Below are 25,238 nucleotides of genomic sequence, written 5' to 3'. Positions count from 1 at the left end.
CTCCGCTCTCTGTTTTCTCTGCAAAATACTACCGACAAACCAACATCATCCTAGGATTATGATTATTAATTAATTAATAGGGGGTGCAAATACAAAAAATAGGGGCGCTTGAGAGATATTCAATAGTACAGGGGGCGTCAGGTTGATTTCCTTAACTTTTCTTGATCCGATCGCTATCAGGCTGATTTACTCTTCTTGTTTTTTTATTGATTATTGATCATGGCTAGGGAAGAGAAAAGAGCCCAGCATGGTGTATGTATATGTGTATGTGTATGTGTATGTGTATGTGTGGACCCCTTCCCCCACTCCCTTCCTTCCTTGTAGGGTATTTGCCCATCTCCACTTTGCACGTATAAACTGACTGCGTCCCTGTTCCCCGCCCGCATACGACGGAAGCACGCGGAGGTCGGTACTGCCTCTTCTGCCACCAAGCACTGAGAAGCGGAGCGCGCAGGGTTTATTTTCTTGCGTTTAAACATGGCGTCGAGGTTGTGGGCGACGAAGGCTGCTTCTTTCCTTAGGATCTCTGTCCCTTACAGAGGTTTTGCCGCCGGTGCGTTCTGTTCTCCACAATCACCGCCTCCTTTCTTTTCTTGATTTACGTTTAATGCTATGCTATTTCTTTTTTTTCTTTTTCTTTCTAAAAATAAATAAGATAGAAAGCTTGGTGATCTGTTATTGTTGGTGAGCAAGATCGGATCTTTAAAGAGATTTGTGATACATCAGCGGGAAGAGATCATTGATGATTTGTTTCTTTGCCTTATATGCATACTTTGAACAAAGTAAGTGACATTTGCGGCCCTCTGTCAGGAAAAAATATCGTGCTTCTTTTCTCCCCCGACCTGTCTGGGAGAATGTGTAAACCCTTCTTTTCCTACGCATTTCGGCCTATTGTTGCCCCTGCCCTTTTGTGTTTAACTGTGAAAATGCTGGCCTCTTCTTAATTAATGTGTAGAAACGACGACACTTTCTAACTTGTGAGAACCATTCTAAGTGACTGCCGGCAGAATAACTAGTTTGTTCTTCTACTCCCTGCAAGTTTTTGTCATTATGAAGTAGTTTTTTTTTATCTATCTTCAAGATTTCAGTGTGCCTCCTTTGCAACCAATGCAGCTATCAAGGATCTAAAGTATGCTGACTCTCATGAATGGGTGAAAGTGGAAGGCAACTCAGCCAAAATAGGCATTACTGATCATGCTCAAGATCACTTGGGTGACATTGTATACGTCGAACTACCTGACGAGGGGGCTGAAGTAAGGCAAGGTGAAAGTTTTGGTGCTGTTGAGAGTGTGAAGGCAACTAGTGACATCAACTCTCCTGTTTCTGGGAAAGTGGTTGAGGTCAACACAAAGCTTAATGATTCCCCTGGCCTGGTGAGTCTTTTGACCAGATTCTTATTTTCTTAGAGAGTTTTAGAGCATGTTGCTGATGCCAATGAATCAAATCATGAGTCTATACCCTATGGCTTAGGATTTTGAAGAATTTTAGAGGAAAATAATAAAAAGACAAAAGGAATACAATTTACAAAAGTATATTTCCAGGACTTCCAAGTGTTTTGTTCCGACTTGACGACAGTGTTATAATTATTTTCAGATTGCTGTTTTCCGGGAGTTCCATGCCTTGGACATATATCCTCATTTCATACTTAGAAATTTTATATTGCATAGTTGATCCCTGTGTAATTGCACTTATTTTCTATGATAGAACAAGCCCCAATCCTCCATTAACATTTCTGATGACATTATTGTGTTGGGATGTGGCAGTGGTTGGAGGTGCATCTTATATGTTTGTTTTATGTAACGGTTTTTTGTACAACGTTTGACCATAATTATTTGATCTTTGGGTTTGTGATGAAGTCAAACGTTAAAACTGTTTTTGTTTCTGGTTTAGGTGAATGCAAGCCCTTATGAAGATGGATGGATCATAAAGGTGGAGGTGAAAAGTGCTGATGAGCTGAACAACTTAATGGACTGCAATCAGTACTCCAAGTTCTGTGAAGAGGAAGATGCTAAGCACTGAGTGAGCGCAGGACTCTACTGGATGATGGATCATTTTCTTAGTGAAAGATCTTTAATGAAAATTCTTTTTCAGTTTCCTTTGTTTTGGATATGTTTGTTCTAGGATATGATTCCGAAAGATATTTGTAGTAGTTTTTAATAAATGTAAGTGTTTTTCCTTTTGCATTGAGGGAATTGTGGTTAAATGCAAACAAACATGTTTTTGTTCTTAGAAAACATTGGATGGAACATGGATAGAGGGTGAGTTGGCAGTGAATTCATTTGAGATGATCAGAGTCAATAGACAATGAGCAGAGGAATGAAGGAAGAAATGCTGGGTTTGGGTTTACAGAAGAGTCGGTGATTCACAGGTAGGTAGATAGATAGATACAATTGTGGTTGAATTTCATTTTGATTGAGAAAGGAACAAACAAATAGGGGATGGAGGGATGAATGCATGGAGGAAGCTGTTGCTGCTGCTGCATTCACTATGCATATCCATCCATCCTCACGAAAATCACAATATGATATGATGATGAGATGGAGTTATAGGCTTGGTTGGCGGCCTCTCTCTCTCTCTCTCTCTCGCTCATGTTCAAAGCATGAATGAATGAATGACAATAGCTCCTCCCTCCATTGTTATGTATGTAAATGGAGACTTTTTTGGTTGGGTGTTGGGGGAAAAAGAAAAAAGCTAGAATGGTGGTGCGGCATCACTACTATATCTATATCCACCTGTCTAGTCTCACTTTTAATAGTAGAGTAGTATTTTCATATTCATATGGCATCGCAGCATAGACCAGGCAGTAAGATAAATAATACTAGCAATAATGTTTGTTGATGATGATGCAGCAGGCTTGATGTAAAAGCTAAGTATGCTGATGGGGGCCACCTCTTCCATTCCAGCTCCCACTTCCCACTCCTCCTCTCCTCACGCATTATAATATCATCATTGTAGAGTAGTTTTATATATGATGACATCATCTTTTATGTCATTCACTTCTGCCTCAGTTGTCTTCCTCAGACCAGATTGACACAGGTTCAGGTTCATGTTAGCAATATATATATATAGTAACATTAGAAAGATGAAGCAGTAGCAGTAGTAGTAGCAGGAGTTGGCAAAGTGTCCCTGTCATTGTGAATTTGATCGCCAAATATAATAATAAGGAGACAATGAAAGCCAACTTTAAACATGATTTATCCGATGATCAATTGTACAGTTGTGGATCATTGGTATCCATTTCCATTTCCATCTCCATCTCCATCTCCATCTCAGCTTTGCTTTTAGTAGAGTCTAATTATCTCATTTGAGATGATTATGAGGAAGCAAAGGGTGGATTGCTGCAACCCTTGGAAACCAATCTCCATCAAACGGCAGCACACAAACCCGCACGACCCCCTCTCATAAACACACAAACAAACAACGAGATATTCCTTCATTTCTACTTTATTTTTTTTTTTTATATTTTAAATAATTATATAATTTAATGATATTTTGAAATTTATAATTTTAATTATTTACGAATATTTTTAATTTTCTTGTCTTTATACTGATAATAATTTTACTAAGATTTAGAGAGAGAGAGTCGGAAGGAAAGCTTATCTATACTTGCAGATAGTGTCCGATGGCCTAGTGCGTAGTGGGTAGTGGGTGGTGTGGGGTGAACCTCTGTTGTTTTGTTTGGGTTTGGGTTTGGTTTGAGGTTTTAGGAAAGGAAAATACATCTCTCTCTCTCTCTCTACATTTATATTTGTTTCCATTTCTTACCGAGGAAGAGAGAACGGGTAAATAAAATGCCATCTGATCCGAACCTATCGTCAACCCCCACAGTCCACTGCCCCGCTGCGTGGTCTTGCGCAGTAAAACTACTCCGCTTCGCTCCTTCAAATGATTTACCCCTTCTCGCTTACTTATAGGGCTTTTTTTACTTTAGACCCTACAATTTGCGGGGGCACTCCATAGATTTGAAGTTGGAGAAGCTTTAGCCTTCTCTCTAATCCCCTCCCGATGGTTCCTCTTTCCTGAATGAAACCAGAGAGATTTTTCATAGGTCAGTTGTCTCTTTCCCTTGGATTATGCGTTTTGTAATTCAGGTACTATGTGTAAGTCTTTGCATATAAAAGACAATCCAAGTCTGTAATTGTGGCGAAAGCCCGGATCTTTTTATCATTTACTCGCTTCCTTTCATCACCCCCTCCTGAAATGTGATAATTGTTCCGGCTTCCGGGTCTGAGCACTAATCTTTCCAAGGAACGCATGGATTTGAATGTGAACTATCCTATAAATCAAAATTGTGCCAGTATTGATAGCCCTGGAATGCAGGTAAGACAGTGATCTTAGGAAATGGCCAAGTCAAGGCCACATTTTCCTGCACAAGATGTGTTGGCGTCTGCCCCGGCAGCAGTGAGGTCCAGAGAATGGGAGGGTCCATCAAGGTGGACGGAATACTTGGGCCCAGACGTAGAATCCAGGAATAATGGCAGAGGAGCTGAGGTAGCAGCAATCCAAAATTCCAGTGCTTCATTGCACAAGGGTTTGAACATGCAATGGGTGTACCAGCTTACACATGTCGCTGAAGGGCTAATGGCGAAGATGTACAGGTTGAATCAGATTCTTGATTACCCTGATCTAGTTAATCATAGCTACCCCGAAACATTTTGGAAAGCAGGCGTGTTCCCAAACCACCCCAGAATTTGTATCTTACTTGAAAAAAAGTTCCCTGAACACCACAGCAAATTGCAGCTTGAACGGGTAGCACTCGAAGATCCTTTCTTCATTGTTTGTAAAATTTGTACTTTTTCTGTGACTTGGATTCGAAGCATCACTGATTCATGGAAGTGTGTATTAGGTTGATAAGTTTGCCTTGGATGCCATGAATGATAGTGCTGAAGTTCATTTGCAGAGCTTGGAGCAATGGATTCAGGTTAGGAATCGCTAACATGGAGCTCTGCATTCCATGATTGATTATTGCTATTAACACAAATGTCATTTTCAGGTGGTATTAGTGTTTTCTTTTTTGGTTTGTATTATTTATTTCTTTTATATTTTCCTAGTATTCTTCTTGGAACGGATACATTTGCACCTGTTCTGGCAACTAGCATATAAAAGAAATGCCAATTTCCTACAGAAGCTATTTCCTTTTGTTTGTTGCATAAGCATGTTGTTAAATTCGTACTAATCTTTACTTTTAAGGTTATGATACATATTTTGCAAATTGTTTCATCTTTTTCAATCAGCTTCTTCTTGATCTGATGGCATTCCGAGAACAAGCTCTGCGCCTCATATTGGATCTGAGCAGTACTGTTATTACCTTGCTGGTGAGCAGTGAAGAATGATACCTATGAGTTAAATTTCTTAAAGCAATATCGTTAATTACCTACAATTAGCTATGGTTTGATCAATTGCACGCCATTTTGTGAATCATGAAAGTATCATGTACCCATTCTCTCTCCCCCCTCCCACAAAAAATAAATGAATATTGAATACATTATATAAGAATGAACATATAAATTTCGATGTTTTTATATTGATGGATTGACACTTACCTTGCAGCCCCACCAAAACGCTCTAATACTACACGCCTTTATGGATCTCTTTTGCTCATTTGTTCGCGTGAATCTTTTATCTGAAAAGGCAAGTATATGCTGACTAGCCTTTATCTCTTATTAATATTTATGTCTTCTCTCTGTAGATTGTTGAGTGTCTTTAGCCTTACATACATGTTAACTTCTTGCACCTCAGATACCCAGAAAAATGATGCTGCAAACTTATAATCTTTTGCATGCTATGGCACGGGATGATCGAGACACTGATTTTTATCACAGGTGAAGCTGTACCTACTGTTTAGATTTATGATTTCTTTGTGTTGATCATCAGTTTTGAATTTGTGGCTTCAAATCCATCACATAATGTTTATTATGTTTGACAAGAACAATAATTTCCATGTGAAGTTTGAGTTTTAGATGAAACAGGCTTACTGCATCCTTTCATCTTGTCATAGAATTTGTGAGCATACTACATGCCACTTCTACTTGCATATACTTTCTAGTTTATAGTTGTTTTTTGTATGGGAGGTGAATGCACTTGCTGAGATATTTTAAAGTATCACAGTGGTATCACATCTGCTGCAAAGTGAGAATATCTGGAAATACCATCTTGATAATGACATTTGATTTCCTTGCTCAATATTCTAGTGTGTGTTCTTTTAAACTGTGTAAGAATGATATATGATAATGCACTATGTTTGCTTCAAATGAGAATATCTTGGAATACATGTCTCAACCTTACACTATGCTTTTGGATATCCTCAAAAATCAAGAAATGTTAGGAAGTCTGTGCTCGACTTTGGGTTTGTAAGTTAGCTGGTCTTCTCTGTCAAGAAGTTTAATGTAAATCTTTTTCTGTATTGTGCTATTTGTTGTATCAGCTTGCTGTTGAATTTGTCAATTTGGGCTTCCTTTTGAGTACTTTGGATATTGTACCGGGTGTTACTTAACAAACCCTTATTTCACTTTCCTGCTTTTTCATACTGTTTATAGGTGTTATTTCTTTTTCCCTTTATTATTTATTTCTTTCTTTATTTATTTTTGGGGTTGGTGGGGTGGGGTGGGGGCGTTCTTATAATATTTTTGGTTTGAGATGAGGGATCTCATTGATTATGGTGAAAAATCATTCTGCTCTTTTTCACTTGTTAGCCTTTCTTATTAAGTCTATGACTTGGAGCATCCAATGGATATGAAAATATATGTTTCGAGTGAAGCTCATATATTTTTCTATCTTGAATGTCAGATTAATTCAATTTGTAGACTCCTATGATCCACCATTGAAAGGGTTACATGAAGATCTTAATTTTGTCAGTCCTCGGATTGGAGAGGTAATGAACATTCTGTTTCTGGGCTGGCATGTTTAAATTAATCTCCAGCCTTTTTTCTTGGTAAGCCAAAAGGTAGAAGTGAATCTCCCTAACATCCATGATTTGTTTTTTTACTAGGTTTTAGAGGCTGTAGGCCCAATTATCTTTTTGTCGACAGATACAAGGAAGCTGCGGAATGAGGGATTTCTAAGTCCATTTCATCCTAGATATCCCGACATACTCACAAACTCTGCACATCCAATGGTAATTGAGTTTTGAGGCTCTCTTGTGTTATTCCCACCCATATGTTATTGCATGTACCAGTGAGTTGTATGGATGACCAAACATGAAATTTCACTGGGAAAAAAGACTAGCATTCCCTATTGATTATGTCTTCAAACTACTTCAGACTGACTTTGAATGATTTAAATTATACAGAGAGCTCAAGACCTGGCTAATGTTACTTCATATCGGGAATGGGTGTTATTTGGGTATCTGGTTTGTCCAGATGAGCTTTTGAGAGTCACAAGCATTGACATCAGCTTGGTATGCTACAAACATCCATGTTTTTCTCTTTACCTGTGATTATCTCATTTAGTATGTTTCTCATTTTCATTAAGATTTTGCTAGTTTAGAAATGAGCATGTCAAGATCAGGATGCTCTATTTTTCTTGTGCTTGTTTATTGATATAACTATTAACTTCTCATGCTTTCAGGTTGTGCTAAAGGAAAACCTTGTTTTGACATTGTTTCGCGATGAAGTAAGTTTTTATTTTTATTGTTTGTTGTTATGGCAATAATAAAGAAAATCTATTTTAGTTTCATGAAAACATTTCTTGTGATTTCATGAAAGCGTTTCTGGTCTTCACAAAAGCATTGTATAAGTTTGAGAAATCTGACCAAGTTTTATAGACAGATGACAGGTGGTGCTTAAACATGAAAGGATTGAAATAAAACAAATTAGCATATCAAGACACACCCAGCGATATATTTTGCAGCTTTTGATACAATACAATTCCCTGCTGCGCTGCTGATTATACATTACCTTATGTAATCCTAACTTGAGAAAACTTCCAAAATGCTTTGTCCCAAACCAATTGGCTAAATTTGAAGGAACAAGTTGTTTGATACTCCATCGATTCTTAATCTCAACGTTTTTGCTGTGATGCACACTAGTGTGTGGCTGAGATGGAATTTCCTATATATTGTAAAAAATTAGGATTTTTTTCTCTTTTTTGGGATTCATGGGATTAAAACTAATCAATTCACTCTTGGGAAATGGATTAGAGTGTGGGAAAATCTACCAACTGATATTCAACTTATAAATGACTGGAAACTTATAATTTTACTTCTACCACGACAACAGATTTCTAATTGTTGGCATTTTTGTTTTAATTCTATTGACAATCTTAAATAAAGTATACAGCTAGAAAATATGAGAGTTCTTGCTCCAACTTACTATTTCTGAAATACTGTTTGATTTCGCAATGATTATAATATACATTTGCAGTATATATTATTGCACGAGGACTATCATTTGTATGTTTTGCCACGTATATTGGAATCAAAGAAGATAGCAAAATCTGGACGAACAAAACAAAAGGAAGCAGATCTAGAGTATAGTGTTGCAAAGCAGGTAGAGAAAATGATAAGGTATTGACTATTGACATATAAGCAAGGATTTCCTATTTGTTTTTATGTTGTTTAGTGAATTTTCTGACAAGTAAAGACTAACATTAATACGATGCTATCAATACAATGGGTAGAGAAACTAGTGAGATAATGCCAAAGATGCTTGTCCATATTATCATTGCATCACAATGTCCTAGGTCCACATGAATTATCAGATTAACATCTGACATTTACATTTTTAGCAGAATCAAGTATGATGATTGCTTTTATTTTATCAATTTTTGTCTATTTGGTAAGTAGAAGGTATGGTTGGTAAATATATGCCCAATTTACTTGTTAATGTGGGCTTTTGATGATAACAGTGAAGTGCATGAGCAAGCAATGTACTCTTGTGATGCAATACACCATGAAAGGAGAATATTGTTGAAGCAGGAGATTGGAAGAATGGTTATGTTCTTTACAGATCAGCCAAGTTTATTGGCTCCTAATATTCAGGTATAATGTGTATAGAATTTTGAGTATCCTACTTTCACGCAATTCACAGGGGTTTAGGGGGACAACCCAGCAAATAGATATCTACACTTGGTTCCCATTTTGGTTGTAAGCGCAACCAACATGCTATTAAGGATATTTGTTTTCCAACCTATATCATGTGAATATGAATTTTGTGCTACAAGCAAAATACTAGATAACACTTTTATAGGTTTGAAGTTTGACTAAATAATGAAGAGAAATGATGATTCTCTTCTGCACAGATGTCTTTTGGACATCCCTTTTTGCCATTTTCTAATAAGACTATTTGGTGAACAGATGGTATTTTCTGCTTTGGCCTTTGCGCAAAGTGAGGTGTTATGGTATTTCCAGCATGTTGGCATAGGATCTTCTAGATCAAAAACAGCTCGTATTGTGCCTGTTGAAATTGTAAGAATGTCTGTTCAATAAAATATTTTGTTATGTGATTGTAAGAATGTCAGCTTGACTTTGATTTGAGTACTTCGCAACAACTCACATGGTTTTCGTATCTTCTTGTACACTTGAGTGTAGGATCCAAATGATCCAACGATTGGATTTTTGTTGGATGGAATGGACCACCTCTGCTGTCTAGTCCGTAAATATATCGCAGGTTAGGTTTCTGGAAATCAAGTAGTGGTATATACATATATATATATATTTTGCTATGCAAATTATTCAGGCTTGCCTGGAATAGATACTGTAGATTCGTTTTTGTCATGCCAATTACTTGATGTTGAAAAATTAATATTAAAATATGGAATACATGAATGTGCAGAACCCAATACTCTTGTAAAAGTTTTCCTGCATCTACACTTGTGTTACACCATTATAATTGTTTTGTTTTAACACTGGACCAATACGTATAATATATATAATTTTCCTTCAGCCATTCGAGGCTATGCCTTGTCATACCTATCATCCTGTGCTGGTAGAATTCGGTTTCTTCTGGGTACTCCTGGAATGGTGGCTCTTGACCTCGATGCTACTTTGAAGGGACTTTTTCAAAGGATTGTTCAGCATCTAGAAAATATACCCAAACCTCAGGGTGATAATATTTCCGCCATCACATGTGATCTATCGGTAAGCTGTTCTTCAGGCTTTTGTTATTTTCCATCTTAGAACTTAATATGTTATGAAACTTGATTAAAGCTTGTCCTTAACAAAAATATGTGAAGTTATTAGCACCAAGTTTATGTTTTTCATGCTTGATCAACCACCTGAGCAGGAATAATTACAGGTGTACAAAGAGATTTTATTGCAATTCATAGCTCTCACCACTTTTTATGCAGCTATTCTTTATTCTCACTTCCCCTCTTACTGCTTATTCTTGAGTTTCTAGTAATTAATTGTATCCACGTTTAGGAGTTACGGAAGGATTGGCTATCTGTGTTGATGATTGTCACCTCTGCTCGGTCATCAATTAACATTAGACATTTGGAGAAAGCTACAGTGTCTACTGGAAAAGAGGGCTTATTATCTGAAGGAAATGCTGCATACAATTGGTCCAGGTACTTTTGCTCACATCTATCAAGTTCTGCCTCAATAATTTTTTTATCATTTTCCTTAGACACAGTGTTTATCCTTTAAGAACTTGATGGACATGTGTCTCTTTAAAATGTATTGTATATTGTGTATTCTTCACCAACCATGAGTTTGCAAATGCATCTCAAGTATCATTTATGTACAAGAGATGTTAATGCATTTTGTGTGTGTGCAGATGTGTTGATGAGCTTGAAATCCAACTATCAAAGCATGGAAATCTGAAGAAAATTTACTTCTATCACCAACATCTGACATCTGTAAGCTGTATAATTTACATACTATCTGAGTACAATTGCATAACTTCATCTAACTTGGAGATTACTTTAGGTTTTCCGTAACACCATGTTTGGCCCTGAAGGTCGGCCACAGCATTGCTGTGCCTGGCTAGGTGTTGCTAGCAGTTTCCCAGAATGTGCTTCACCTATTGTTCCAGAAGAGGTATTGACAGATGAACAATTATGAGCATTTAAGAGCTCAGCCTGGCTAGATGCCCTAGTTAGACCATGTGTTGTGTTTTCTGATTCGTGGGTGCAAGAATCATCATCCACAATTTTGTATTGAATATAGGTGACTAAGATTGGACGAGATGCAGTTTTATATGTTGAATCCCTAATCGAATCTATCATGGGAGGACTGGAAGGTTTGATAAATATTCTTGATTCAGAAGGAGGGTTTGGATCTCTGGAGATGCAGGTTGTAAATGATTTGGATTTTAGTTGAGATGTAAAATGATATATATATTTTTTTAATAAGAGATGTAATGAATTTGCGTTCTTGTTCTTATTGTACATACTTTTCATTATTTCAGCTTCTTCCAGACCAAGCAGCAAATCTTATGAATTTGACATCTAGATTATCTATACCTTCCGCAAAATCTCCGAAAGCTTCATATGGCTTTCACTTGCCTGGCTATGAGAGCTATCCAGAAAATAATAATTCTATCAAAATGTGAGCTTCTTTGGGTGATCATTTCAGTTATTTCTCTGATCTGTTTTTCTTTGTAATATGGGTTTCCATAATTTTCAGGTTAGAAGCTGCAATGCAGAGGTTGACAAATCTGTGTTCAGTCCTGAATGACATGGAGCCTATATGTGTGCTAAACCATGTTTTTGTTCTAAGGGAGGTAAGATCAAGGCTCCATGTAAATTGTTAATTCTATAATTTGAATATGACCCTGTCGGAAGGTTCCAAGATAACAAACACAAGGGAATAGATGCGTGAGATTACATTATTTTTTATGTGAGCCTTTTCAACCTAGGAAAGTTCTGAATCTAACCTCTGTTGTGCTGATTAACCCAGATATTCACCTGATCCTTGTGAAGTTGTCATCACCTGTTAGAACACATCATATTGATATTCTGAATTTCTCTATCATGTGATGCAGTATATGAGAGAATGCATTCTGGGGAATTTCAAAAGGAGGCTGCTTGCAGTGTTGAAAACAGATTCTGATCTTCAGAGACCTTCTGTTCTTGAATCACTTATCCGTAGGCATACCACTATAGTTCACCTAGCAGAACAACATGTCAGCATGGACCTTACACAGGGAATTCGTGAAATTCTGCTTGCGGAGACCTACTCAGGTCCAGTTTCTTCTTTACAGTTGTTTGAGAAACCAACAGATCAGCAGACTGGGACAGCTACAGAAGCTGTGTGCAATTGGTATGTTGAAAATATTGTTAAGGATGCATCTGGTGCTGGTATAATCTTTGCACCTCTTCATAGATGCTTTAAGAGTACAAGGCCTGTTGGTGGGTATTTTGCTGAGTCAGTGACGGATCTCAAGGAATTGAAAGCGTTTGTTCGCACTTTTGGAAGTTATGGAGTAGACAGGTTAGACAGGATGCTGAAAGAGCATACAGCAGCTCTTCTAAATTGCATTGACACTACATTGAGAGCCAACCGTGAGATTTTGGATGCAGTTGCTGGAAGTATGCATGCTGGTGACAGGATGGAAACAGAATCGAATATAAAGCAGATAATTGATATGGACACTATGGTTAGGTTCTGCATTCAGGCAGGACAGGCCATTGCTTTTGATTCACTTTTAGTAGAAGCTTCTGGTGTGGTGCTTGAAGAGGGTGCTCCACTCATTCATTCATTGCTCTCTGGTGTTGCTAAACACTTGCCTGATGAAATACCTGAGAAGAAAGAGATCAGGAGGATGAGAAAAGTAGCAGACACTGTCAATGTAGGTGGTGATCATGACTTTGAGTGGATTAGATCAATACTCGAAGAGGTTAGGGGTGCAACTGATAGCTCATGGAGCTTGTTGCCCTATCTGTTTGCAACATTTATGACATCTTCTATCTGGAACACCACTGCCTTTAATGTTGACACTGGAGGCTTCAGTAACAACATTCATTGCCTGGCCAGGTGCACTTGATTTTTTGTTTAAAGAGATCATATAATTAGATATGGAGCTAAACAATTGTAAATTTCTAGTCTGTCTGTGGTGTAAAGTCGACAGCAAGATGGTTTTGTTTATGAGATTTACTGAAACCCCTTATATCAGGTGCATATCTGCTGTGATTGCTGGAAGTGAAATTCTGAGGCTTGAAAGAGAATATCGCCAGAAGCAAACTCTTTCAAATGGCCATGCCACTGAATCTTTGGATCCCGAGGCACAAAACTATTTGTCGGTGGAGACAAGCATAAAGTCCACAATGCAGCTTTTTGTCAAGTTCTCTGCAGGAATTATTCTGGATTCATGGAGTGAAAGCATTCGGTAAGTGAAACGAAAAAAAAAAAAAAAACTTCAATTCTACTTGTCTTCTGGAATGGAACATGAACCTTAATCTGAGAATTCCACATGGCAGGCACATGCATAGAATTTTTCAGTGGTATATATTTATTGGTTGCATTTCTTCATGGATCTCTTTCTGTTGTGGTATATATTTATTGGTTGCATTTCTTCATGGATCTCTTTCTGTTGGTTTATGGATTGTTCAGATCCCACCTTGTGGCAAAGCTGATGTTTCTTGATCAAGTCTGTGAGATCTCACCCTTCTTACCAAGGAGCTCATTGGAATCGCATGTTCCTTACTGCATTCTGCGCTCCGTGTATAGCCAATACTATTCGAATTCTTCCACAGCCATGGCATCGCTGGGTGCTTCTCCACGCCATTCTCCTGCTGCTGCTGCTGCCATGTCCCTGGCGCATTCTTCTCCATCAATGAGGCAGCCCCATGGTGATTCAACTCCACAGTCGCACGATGCTGCAAGTTATAATGTCAAGGCGGCGGCTTCATCTGCTCATGGCCAAGATCATTATGAGATGGAAAATGCAGGCGGCAAAAACCGGAATGTTCGTCGGTCAGGCCCGTTAGAATACAGCTTGAGTCGCAAGGCTAAATTTGCAGAAGGGTCAACATCTGGAAGCACGGGTCCGAGTCCCCTGCCAAGGTTTGCAGTATCAAGGTCGGGTCCGGTGTCATACAAATGAAAGACAGGAGAGGGGAGGGGAGTGGAGTGGAAACCAAAATAATTATGGTAAAAGAATGAATGGATTTTGTTGTCATGTGCGGAGGTAAGGCAAGCAGGGCAGGAGTGAGTTGAAGATATATATATATAAATGGTGGTGGTTGTGAACTGTAACAATATCAATCAATATTTGATGATGATGATGATGATGGAAGATAGATAGATATCTTGATATGTTTGTTAGATTTAACTCTTCTAATGCGACGGTTTTCTAATAGCAGGCAGGCAGCGGCAACTGGCAAATGCAAGTGCTCCTGCTCTTGGTCTGGTTCTCTACCCGCTACACCTCTGACTGACAGCCTGGCCGACGACTCACTCTGCCTCTGCCTCTGCCCACTGATTCTTTCAATTTCAAGGAGTTGCCTGCCTCCCTGCCTCCTATTCCTATTCCTTTTCCCTTCCCCTTCCCCTTCCCCTTCCTGTCCGTACAAAATGGCCCTCCCTTCCCTTCCCTTCCCTTCACACGCTCTCTCTCTCTCTCTCCACCTCTACATAAAGCCCGGCCAGGCCAGAGACCACTGCTCTGAAGAAGAGAAGGAAAAGAGACATGCCACCCACCATTTGGTCTTTCTCACTTCTTTATAAGTGATCCCATCCCATCCCTACATCCATCCATCCATCCATCCCGTCCTGCGCTTTCTCCTCCTTCTTCCTCGTTGGATTGGTATTGGTTTTGGCATTCGTATTCATTCCTCGGATCGATTGATTTGATTACCTTAGCCCTAATTTTCTCTCTCCGCCTCGACTCTCGGCGCCATGGCCGTGCGCCTCAGGAGGAGTTGGTTCGTTGGTTAGTTAGTTCTCACTATGATCGTCGATCTGCCCTCCCTCGTAGCCACCTCACGATGAATCCCCGCCCCAAATTTAGATCGCCGCCTCCCTTCGCCGCCTCTCCTTCCTCGCCCACTAAGACTGCCAGTCCCAAAATGCCCCGGAAATCTTACCTCCGCCCCACGCTCATCCTCGGATGTCTCTTCTTCTTCTATGCCCTCTACACCTTCCTCTTCTACGCCCCTCCTTCCCCGACAGCCAGAGTTAACCTTGACAAGGAGTTTGCCACCAGCAGCTCAACTGACACTAATGCCAATTCAAATGCAAATGCAAATGCCCAGGTGAAGATATACATGTATGATTTGCCCCGACGATTTACGTACGGAGTCGTGGAGAGCTACGCAGCCGCGCGAGGCGGGCATGCCCTAGGGAAAGATGGTTTGTTCAAGTATCCCGGACACCAGCACTCCGCCGAGTGGCACCTCTTCTCCGATTTAAATCGTCCGGCTCACCAGCGAATCGACGCTGCCGTAATTCGGGTGATGGACCCCGAAGAGGCTGACCTTTTCTACGTACCCTTTTTCTCCTCGTTGAGCCTCGTTGCTAACCCAATTCGACCCGCTACTACTGTCAACGGATCCTTGCCTACTCCTGCATATAGCGATGATGAAACCCAGGTACAATTTTTATTTTTTTTTTACCATTTTCCGATTTTGAATTATCTCCGGCGAAAGCCACGGAACTATAGTCGATTTCGGGATCTATGTTATTCACTTGAATGAATGGCTGGCTGATCATTCTGTCCCTTGCCAAGTATTTTGCTGCTTTTTTCAAACTTTATCATGACAAAAGGAGCATTGGGTTCTCATAATTTTGTTTTTAGGAATCTTTGATGGAGTGGTTGGAAGAACAAGTATATTGGAAGAGAAATAACGGATGGGATCATGTATTCATATGCCAAGATCCCAATGCTCTGTACAAAGTTATCGATAGGGTGAAGAATGGGGTGTTACTGGTGTCCGATTTTGGGAGGCTGGCTAGAAATCAGGCATCCCTTGTGAAGGATGTGATCCTGCCTTATTCACACCGGATTAATACATACAAGGGGGATATTGGTGTTGAAAATCGCAAGACATTGATGTTCTTTATGGGGAATCGCTACCGGAAAGAGGTAATAATAATTGGCTTTTGCTCTTTCAGCATATATTTGTGGTGCACTTGGCAAAATGCGTCCCTTGGATCTTGTTTATATGTTTGGGAATTAAAGTTATCTGTTTGAAGAAGATTGTTGACAACAGAACGTGATCCTACACAGATATGTTTCGTTTGTATGAACTGCTTGTAACATTAATTTTAGTGCTTTGACTCGAGGAGTTGTGTGGCAATACTTGTGTCACCACACTTTTAAGGAGTTTGTAATGATGATTGGCAGTGGGAGTACATACTAAGTTGGTTTTTAGCAAGAGTGGCTGACAGTTAAAATTGGGTCCTCTGCTTCTTAATAAACGTAATGTGTTACTAGTTACAACTCATGGTCCTCCTACGCATAAGCTGATATCGTTGTGGAATGCAGGGTGGCAAGATTCGGGACTTGCTTTTCCAAGTGCTCGAGAATGAAGAGGATGTTATAATCAAACATGGGGCACAGTCTAGGGAGAGTCGTCGTGAGGCGTCACGTGGCATGCACACTTCAAGGTTTTGTTTGCATCCAGCTGGTGATACTCCATCAGCTTGCCGACTTTTTGATGCTATTGTAAGCTTGTGCATCCCTGTGGTTGTCAGCGACCACATAGAGTTGCCGTTTGAAGATGTCATAGACTACAGCAAAATAGCTGTCTTTGTTGATTCCAACACTGCGGTAACACCTGGGAACTTGGTGAAATTGTTAAGGGGAGTTAGTGCAGAGAAGATAGTGGAGTTCCAGAAGGAACTAGAAAAGGTAATCAGTCACTACTCGTGTCCTTCCCATGTGTGTGTGTGTGTGTGTAATAAAGCTAGCAGGTTGATTTGGTTTGTGGTGTGTGTACTGGCACTGGTGTTAGTTGGTTCCCCCATGAAACAACAACTGTTTGTTCTTATATGCGTGCAACCAATGGCAGTTTTAGTTTGAGCAGGGTTTGTTGGTTATTGGAGGGCGATGCACTGATTTGAGTGTGGTCTGTGGATGGGTGCAGGTAAGGAGGTATTTTGAATATGAGGATCCAAATGGGAATGGGGATGGGGATGGGGGGGCGGTGAAACAAATATGGAGGCAAGTTTCTATGAAGGTGGGACTTATAAGAGTGATGATCAACCGTGAGAAGCGAATGGTGGCGCGCCAGAGGGAGAGGGGACTCGACGACTGTGCGTGCATCTGCTCCAACTACTCTGGTCTCTCTGTGGTAGGCCTGTGACTGTGACTGACAGAGGTATTGATGCTCTCTTTCTCTCTCTCAAACTCACACAATCACACACACAAGAGCAATCAATAATGTGGTAATGGTCTGCATTTATTTCACATGACATATATGTATATATATATATAGAGAGAGAGAGAGAGGGATGTGGTTTTGGGTGTGGTCGTGGTTTTTGGTGTGGTGTTTGCAGGGTTGGGGGATGGCGGGATTCAGTTCTTTTCTGTGCGTGTGTGTGTGTGTGTGTCTCTCTCTCTCTCTCTCACCGAGGGATCTCCTCCTCCTCCTGTCCATTCTGTTGTGCTGTGTTGTGTTGCTTGCATTGCATGGGAAGATTAATACTAGGTAGGTAGAGGTAGGTAGGTAACTGAAAAGGCACAACTGGTTTTACTATGTAGTGTTGCTCCGGACACGCCCCCCTCCCCTCCCTGGAATAAAAATAAGTACTTTCTTCAAGCGACATTAATCACTTACTTACACTCAGCAATTAAATCATCCTTCTTTGTTGGCCGTTTTCTTCTAACTTATTTTATACTGCTATGTCTGAACGGATCACATCCTATTGATTTTTTTGTTTGTTTATTCTCTTGTTCCTTCTGGTATCCTCTATCTATAGTATAAGTATTGCGCTGCACTCTGCCTATGATAGACTAGAATGGAATAGAATGATATTTGTGGCTCTGGCTCTTGCTCTTAGGTAGCGAAATGATGATGATGATGATGATGATTTGAGGTGGGAGATAGAGAGCAATAAGTCTCCTCACGTATGCAATGTATGATTGATAAACTATAGTGCAGGCCGGTAGTGACTGAGGGAGTGTTGAACTCATATGTTTCAAGGGAACAATCGGTGGTTGGAGGCAAACAAGTTTCGAGAGGTGTAGGTAGAGTGCAGTATCCCCGCGAGAAGCTGATATTTTAATGCCACGAACATGAGAGGCACGCTCCCGAACACCACCACCACCGCCACCGCCCCTCCCACCGAGTGCTGGTACAGTACAATGGACAGGCACAGCGCCGCCACCATGGCGGCCATGGACACGAAGAGCCCCATCACCCCGGCCGCCAGCCAGCAGGGCAGCTGGCACAGGAAGTCGCCCTCTGCGTACCGGGATGTGAGTATGCTGAGGAACATGAGCATGGATGCCAGGGACCCCACTGTGGCCACCCCTTCTGATACCGGGAACACCACGAACAGCTTCCTCTTCCCCAGGGTGGGGTCCCCGGTGCGGTTGTCGTACCCGCCGGGCACGGTGAAGGCAGCGGCGAACACCACGGTGGTGATGAGCATGGTGACCAGCATGAAGGATTTGGCTGTGTGTTTCATCTCCTTCTCCCCCTCCCTCATCAGTGCTCCATGTTGCTCCAGGAAGAGCTCGTGCGGTGTCATCCCCTGCGCGTTCCTCATGTCCCTGTACGAAGGCTGTACAATCTTCTCAACTTCCTGCAAGGCGGGCGTGTGCATATACCATCAGTCAGTCACTCACCGATACTGCGGGTAGACGAACGATAGACAAGACAAGGGTGTGATTAAACAAACAGATGAGGAGATCCAGTTGGAGACGGACCTTGTACCAAAGCACTTGGCGCTGCATCCTCAGAGCTGCGCCGGGGATGTGGGCGAGCTGGTGCGGGGGTGCCATCATGGCGGCCAGATGCAGCATGTTGTTTCCGTCGGCGGGGCCCGCATAGGTGGCCATCATTCGCTTCATCCCATCCATCTCGTAGATGAGGTTGAATACGTCGATGTGGCGCTGGACGATGGCGATGTGGAAAATGCTGTGGCCCGAGGTGGAGTCCACCTTGTACAGGAACATTGGATCCTTCCGGATCAACTCTACCAGGAACTCTGTGTTCCCTGATTCGGCGGCCATGAACCCCAGGCTGGCAGTGCTGCTCTCCTCGTACATCCCCCCTGCGCCCGCGGTTTCCACATCTCCTTGACGGACCATGCTCTCCCACAGGCACTCGAACAGTGCATATGCATCATCATCATCATCATCATCATCATCTCCCGACCCTGACAATTTATGGTCCCTCCTCCTCCTCCTCCGCAGCAGCAGGTTAAACTTATTCGTTAAAGATGATGCCACTGTAGGAACCATGGATAGTGAGGGAGTCGCAACAGATTGATAAATTAGTTCGTTCATTAATTAAATAGTAGTAGTATATGGGAGGTGCGTACTGCTGCTGAGAATGCTTTGATGGCGGGTGCGGGTGCGGGTGCAAAATGCAGAAGGGCTCCGTGCAAGAACCGCCAATGCGGTCTCCCCATTTTCTTCGTCCGCGAGGGAAGCCAGCTCCCTGTACTCGTGCACCATGCTGATTGCAAGACCTGACCCATGAGTAGAGTTGGAGTGGAGTGGAGTAATCAACCTATTTTAACTTAAAAAATGATAGGTAGGTGGTGTGGTGCAGCGTATGCAGCACCAGTACCAGTACCGTATAGGCCCGATCGGATGAAGGTTGTGAGAAGCCTGAGGTGACTCTGGTGGGTGGAGAGGTGATCAAAGCTGCTGCGGAGGGCCTGCGGATAGGGAAAGAGGGCGCGAGCGACGCGGGAGTGGCCCATCAGTGCGGCCATGAAGAGCGGCGTGACCCCTTGAGGGCCCCTGACGGCGGCCAGCCGGGGGTTCTTCTCAAGCATCATGGCGACAATGCGCGCGTGGCCGGCGGCCGCAGCAAAAGTGAGGGCGGTGCAGCCCCTCTTGTTGAGGGCCTCGAGGTCGGCGGGGTCCCCCATCCGCTGGAGGAGGCCGGCCACAAAGCGGCGGTGCCCCTCCACCGCGGCGATGTGGAGCGCGGTCTCGCCCCCTCCCGTGATGGGAGCGGTGAGGAGCGTGGGATCCCTGCTCACAAACTCGGCACCCCGACCCCAGTCGCCCTTCAACGCAGCCTTGTGCAGCGGTACGCACAGCCTCACGTACCGCTCTCCTGCATGCATGCATCAATCCATTTTATCCAATTCACGTCGCCCATCCCACTTGATTGCTTTCAATATTTAATCAAATTGAAATCATTTTATATGAATGAATGCATGCATGCGAGCGAGCGAAAGTATGTATATATTGATATATATGCTGCAGGTATAAATTAACTAAATAAAAAGGCCAAGGAGACTTTTATATATAGTCGTTGTCGTGTAGTGATATACTATTGATTACTGCTACCTCTATATCAGGATCCCACACCATCATTCAAAAAACAAAAATGTGGTGTGACACCCCTTCACCCGGCCCCGAATATAGGGGTAATACAATTCAAATCAATTAATAAATTAAACAAAATAATCTGGTGGTGGTTGTAACACAATAAATTATATTTAAACACAGAAAAAAAAAAAAAAAAAAAAACATATGACAATTTGGACCAAGAATAAGCCAAAATTCCAGACGATTGGGGTGTGATTGAATCATAAGTTAGCCGGTGATGATGAAGAAAAGTGGCGATGCAGTGCAGTAGGAAATGAATTAGCTTACGAGAAACTGAAGAGAAAGGTGCAGCGCCATCTTCCAGTGCTAATACTTGGTTCTCCATCTCCATCTGCCGCCTCAGCTCTGTGTTCATGTCTTCCTCCTGTTCTACTTTATGACTGAGACGCACTAGGACTACAACTACTCTCGACAGGATCATTCCCATATTTCTGACTGCCTCCTCCTCCTCCTGCATGATATATTATTGTGTAAGCAATTAATCATCAAAATACATCCCCACGTACTCATCATCTATGACCTATCTATCTATATTATATTATATTATATATATATATATGTGGATCGAGCTGATGATCGATCAGGTAAGGTCAACGGCAGCTGCCTCTACTGCTTTATAGATAAACTGATTGCTTTCTCGACCTGCCTCCTCCTCTTTCTAATAAATGATACAAACACCCTCCCTGGCTAATCTATGCATAAATGAAATGTGTTATGCCTGCCTGCGTTCCTTCCTCTGTAAAGTTTTAATTAAAAAGTAGTAGTAGTAGTAAAAGTAAACAGTAAGTGAAGTATAATGAAAACTTTTGAATTGAAGAGGAGGAGTAGTAATAGGGGATAGAAGGAAGGGAATTACTGTCCTGTCCTGTCCTGTCGGATGCTGCAATGAATGAATGCACCATGAAGAATACCAACATATAAAAGTAGTAGTAGTAGCAGCAGCAGTAGCAGTATATAATAAGATGAGTGTGCGTGGATGACTAATTTTATGTTGACGATGATCAAGCAGGAATAGGATCGATCTGCCTGCCTGCCTGCCTGCCTATACAAGTTGTTGATCGATGGGAAAGAGACAGAGAGATGGTGGTGGTGATAGCAGCAGCAGCAGCAGCAGCAGCGGTCAATGCAGAATTTATAATACTAATAAGAAAGCTCGTGGCAGTTTCGTCGAGGGATGTATCTTTATTAGTAGTAGTTTGATTTTGGCCATCTCCTCCCTCCCGTCCTTGTCGGCTGTCGCGTGGCCGGTCGTGTCGTGTGGATCCCTACCTACAGCTACCACTACCACTCCTCTCTCTCGGTCATGCCATCTTGGCGTGCTCACCAACCTCTCTCTCTCTCTCCCTCTCCCTCTCCTTCTCTCTCATTGGGTGTGTTCATCTTTAGGTCCAGATTGGTCTTCTTCAAGTTTGAGTTTTTAATTTATACAATGTTCTCCCAATATACATGATACATATATGTTTTCTTTTTTATCGGAATATATATGTTAGTAGAGCAGAGCAGAGAGCATGGACGAAGAAGAAGACCCTTCAACAACCGCTCGCCACCCTACTCCTACTGTTACACACAAAAAATAATAATAATAATAAAAATAATGATAACAAGATTTTAAAGGAAGTTAGACACGAAGTCGGTTGGAAAAGGAGAAAAAATTTGCGCTCAGGTCGGTTGATCTTCAGTCGGTTGGTCTGGTCGGTTGGTCTTCGGTCGGATCGGTTGGTCGGAAGGTCTGCGGTCGGATAGGCAGGTCGGTTGGTCATCGGTCGGTTGGTCCGATCGATTGGTTTGCAGGTCGGAAGGTCCGCAGGTCGGATAGTCTGCGGGTCGGACGGTCCGCAGGTCGGAAGGTCAGCGAGTCGGACGGTCTATAGATCGGACGGTCCGCAGGTCAGATCAATAAGTCGGATGGTTTGCAGTCGGATGGTCTGTAGTCGGTTGGTCCGTGGTCGGACCAATTAAAGTCGGGCGAAGAAAAATGAGACTGACGATTCAAGGTCGCTTGATGGGGCGGCCAAGGAGTGGTTTGGTCTGGCGATCATCAGTTAGTCTCTGGATCGGCTTGGTATGCGGTTGGCGAAACAGTTGCTGTAACTGACCAGACGACGTTTCAAAACGTTTCTTTTGGACGGTTAACAGCAGTTGTTGTAATCAATCGCGTTTTCTTCAAAGAATATTTAAGGATTTGGATTTTTCTGGAGAAGACATCTTCAATCAACTTCAATAAAGTAAAGTCAATTCGAGATCATTACTTTAAATTTTCAGCATTTTAATTTTTATTTAAAGATTTTTAATCTCAAACACTAATTAATTGAATTTTATTTTTTGTACGTTGAAAAAATACTTCGACACCTACCTTACCCCTTAGAGTCCATTCATCCACCCACGTTACATTCCTCCTTTGGAAACTTCTTTCTGTCCTAATAGTAACCTCGATCATATATATATATATATATATTTCATCTTCATCTCCAAATTCAATTCTAGCTGAGCCTAATCTATCCCCCACTAGTCCACTGCTACTTGTTTAGTGAATTGTTTTGGAAATTAATAGCAGAAATTTGTGTTTTAACATCATCAAGGCTGCAGTACAGTACCGTGTGCAGTGGACAGGCTCTACTGTAGACACACTCTCTCTATATAAAGAACGATTCAATACCACGTATGATTTCTGTTTTAACTTTCTATCACTAGCTACTACTGGTAGTATTATTTACTGATCTCTCTCTCTCTCTCTATATATAATATATATAATCGCTGGTCGTCGTCGACGCGTGAAAGCAAACCTGAACTTGAAATCTGAATTAATGGTGGTGGGCGGCAACTAGCCGCAGCGCGATGGATCTCGCCACGGAAGAGGAAGAGCTGCAGTTCCTCAGCATCCCCGACATACTCAAGGAATCTATTTCCATCCCCAGGCAGTCCCCCAGGACCTTCTATCTCATTACCCTAACCCTAATCTTCCCCCTCTCCTTCGCTATCCTCGCCCACTCGCTCTTCACGCACCCCATCCTATCTCAGCTCCTGTCCGATCCCGCCGCCCAACCCTCCAACTGGTCCAAGCTATTCATTTTCCAGTTTTTTTACTTTTTCTTCCTCTTCGCCTTCTCCCTGCTCTCCACCGCTGCCGCTGTCTTCACCGTCGCCTCCCTTTACGCCTCCAAGCCCGTTTCTTTCTCCTCCACCATCGCGGCCATCTCCGGCGTTTTCAAGCGCCTCTTCATCACGTTTTTATGGGTTTCTCTGCTGATGGTTCTCTACAACATTGTGTTCCTGGGTTTTCTTGTGCTCCTCGTTATCGCCGTGGACACGCAAAACGCCGTCTTGCTCGTGTTTTCTATGTTTGTTATCTTCTTCTTGTATTCAGGCGTGCATGTTTATATAAGCGCATTGTGGCATCTTGCCAGTGTTGTGTCTGTTCTTGAGCCCGTCTATGGCTTGGCTGCTATGAGGAAGAGCCTTGCATTACTCAAGGGGCGGACCAGGATGGGATTCGCTATGGTTTTCGGGTACCTGGCCATCTGTGGAGTGATCAACGGATTATTTGGGTCGATTGTGGTGCGCGGAGGAGATAATAATTATGCGGTTTTGCCTAGGATTATTGTAGGCGGGTTTCTTGTAGGCGTGCTGGTTATCGTGAACTTGGTCGGATTGTTGGTCCAGAGCATCTTTTACTATGTTTGCAAGAGCTATCATCATCAGGGTATTGATAAGAGTGCTCTGTGTGATCATCTCGGTGGATACCTTGGAGAGTATGTACCTCTTAAGGGCAGCATTCAGATGGAAAACCTAGATGATGCCTGATTCTGTGTTGGGTTGCAAATGCGGATCAGGTCAGGGATACCTGTTAGTACAAAGAAATGTAATAGTTGAAAGCGTCTGGAAAAGTAAAGTAATACTATGTGCTATTGAAAATTGGTTCTATGAGAAACTATAGCTGTTCTTGATTTGTCCATGTTGTTGCTGATTCCCCTGTTTTGAGCCTAGGTCTCTTTTACTGCATGGGTTTTATCTTATTTAGTGGATTATACTAATTTATGTAGAGTATCAAGTAATACTAATAGCTTGCTGTTTTTGAGTATGAGTAGCTGCGGAGAGAACGTCCTGATATCAAAATTGCGTGACATCAGACGAACTTGAAGCTTAAGTGAAAGAAAACAAGTGGCTGGGATGGTTATGGATGGTTTGCCAATTTATTTCTGGGGCCTGACTTGTTTGGAGACCATAGTTGAATGAGAGGAAGGGAGGGAGGGGGGTAGGGGTTCAGCCACTAAGAGAAGAGAAGAGAAGAGAAGAGAAGAGATGTTTTCTTGAGCCATTAATTGTCTTGTTCATATTCATATTTGTGTGATGATGGGTAGCCAGCCAGCCAGCCCTGTTGAATTGGTGAGATGCTGTTGCAGCATTAGATGGAACATAATATTATACTAATAGTTATAGATCCAATGAATGGAAAACTTGCTGTGGAGTGGAGTGGAGGATGGGGAGCGGTGGTGTTGTGTGGTGCTACAGAATCCAGAAAGAAAGAAAGAAAGAAAGAAAGAAAGAAACGAGGTTTGCATTTGCATTTGCATTTGGCATTTGGATGCTTTTGTTTCTTATTTATTTATCTATGGGGTAATGTATTTGTTGGCTGATTGTTGCCCGCCACTATTTTCTAACTAAACCACTCTAGTCTGGATTATGTATGTTTGTGTGGAGGAGCAACTTCTTCTTCTTCTTCTTCTGCTGTTGGTTGGTTGGTTGGTTGGTTAGTTATTGTTGCTGTATTAGCTGTTTATTGCTTATAGTATAGTAAATTAATTATTTCCAACCCTTTCTTTCAATAAGCATAAGCATACTGAT

The 25,238-nt window shown here is 41.8% G+C and overlaps 5 protein-coding genes across 9 annotated transcripts; 4 read left to right on the top strand and 1 right to left on the bottom strand.

Annotated features, from left to right (window-relative positions):
• The first annotated feature begins 94 nt into the window (after positions 1-94).
• LOC127249947 (glycine cleavage system H protein 2, mitochondrial) lies at positions 95-2,183 on the top strand. The gene is made up of 3 exons (XM_051273046.1): positions 95-553; positions 1,114-1,373; positions 1,891-2,183. The coding sequence occupies exons 1-3, from the start codon at positions 478-480 to the stop codon at positions 2,017-2,019; spliced, it is 465 nt and encodes a 154-aa protein (XP_051129003.1). The 5' UTR covers positions 95-477; the 3' UTR covers positions 2,020-2,183.
• A 1,435-nt stretch (positions 2,184-3,618) lies between these two features.
• On the top strand, positions 3,619-14,178 carry LOC127249918 (protein NAP1). The gene is made up of 24 exons (XM_051272987.1): positions 3,619-4,048; positions 4,321-4,749; positions 4,847-4,921; positions 5,235-5,315; positions 5,551-5,631; positions 5,740-5,822; positions 6,787-6,871; positions 6,989-7,114; positions 7,289-7,396; positions 7,567-7,611; positions 8,361-8,503; positions 8,845-8,977; positions 9,293-9,403; positions 9,527-9,605; positions 9,882-10,075; positions 10,358-10,503; positions 10,713-10,794; positions 10,865-10,975; positions 11,105-11,230; positions 11,346-11,485; positions 11,564-11,660; positions 11,922-12,913; positions 13,053-13,265; positions 13,490-14,178. The coding sequence occupies exons 2-24, from the start codon at positions 4,342-4,344 to the stop codon at positions 13,980-13,982; spliced, it is 4,152 nt and encodes a 1,383-aa protein (XP_051128944.1). The 5' UTR covers positions 3,619-4,048; positions 4,321-4,341; the 3' UTR covers positions 13,983-14,178.
• Positions 14,179-14,456: 278 nt separating this feature from the next.
• On the top strand, positions 14,457-18,126 carry LOC127249932 (probable arabinosyltransferase ARAD1). Of its 3 annotated transcripts, none has more exons than XM_051273020.1 (5): positions 14,457-15,468; positions 15,675-15,962; positions 16,365-16,730; positions 16,966-17,199; positions 17,983-18,126. In XM_051273020.1, exons 1-4 carry the CDS (start codon positions 14,866-14,868, stop codon positions 17,182-17,184), a joined length of 1,476 nt encoding a protein of 491 aa, XP_051128977.1. In that variant the 5' UTR covers positions 14,457-14,865; the 3' UTR covers positions 17,185-17,199; positions 17,983-18,126. The 3 variants fall into 3 exon arrangements, with proteins under 3 accessions (XP_051128977.1, XP_051128979.1, XP_051128976.1); XM_051273022.1 differs by having other exon boundaries at positions 17,882-18,002; XM_051273019.1 differs by lacking the exon at positions 17,983-18,126 and having other exon boundaries at positions 16,966-17,694.
• LOC127249926 (uncharacterized) lies at positions 18,003-21,874 on the bottom strand. Of its 3 annotated transcripts, none has more exons than XM_051273010.1 (6): positions 21,001-21,874; positions 20,664-20,847; positions 19,627-20,118; positions 19,370-19,519; positions 18,753-19,276; positions 18,003-18,628 (listed from the first exon to the last, which is right to left on the bottom strand). In XM_051273010.1, exons 2-6 carry the CDS (start codon positions 20,821-20,823, stop codon positions 18,020-18,022), a joined length of 1,935 nt encoding a protein of 644 aa, XP_051128967.1. In that variant the 5' UTR covers positions 20,824-20,847; positions 21,001-21,874; the 3' UTR covers positions 18,003-18,019. The 3 variants fall into 3 exon arrangements, with proteins under 3 accessions (XP_051128967.1, XP_051128966.1, XP_051128965.1); XM_051273009.1 differs by having other exon boundaries at positions 21,253-21,874; XM_051273008.1 differs by having other exon boundaries at positions 20,664-21,874.
• A 1,163-nt stretch (positions 21,875-23,037) lies between these two features.
• LOC127249939 (uncharacterized) lies at positions 23,038-25,119 on the top strand. Its single transcript, XM_051273032.1, has one exon. It carries the CDS (start codon positions 23,232-23,234, stop codon positions 24,195-24,197), a length of 966 nt encoding a protein of 321 aa, XP_051128989.1. The 5' UTR covers positions 23,038-23,231; the 3' UTR covers positions 24,198-25,119.
• The last annotated feature ends 119 nt before the right edge of the window (positions 25,120-25,238 follow it).

Source organism: Andrographis paniculata, unplaced genomic scaffold (assembly GCF_009805555.1).
Source record: "Andrographis paniculata isolate CXL003 unplaced genomic scaffold, ASM980555v1 Contig36END, whole genome shotgun sequence".
Taxonomy (NCBI): Eukaryota; Viridiplantae; Streptophyta; class Magnoliopsida; order Lamiales; family Acanthaceae; genus Andrographis; species Andrographis paniculata.
The sequence above is the reverse complement of the archived record's forward strand: the minus strand, read 5'-3'. Positions and strand labels throughout refer to the sequence as shown.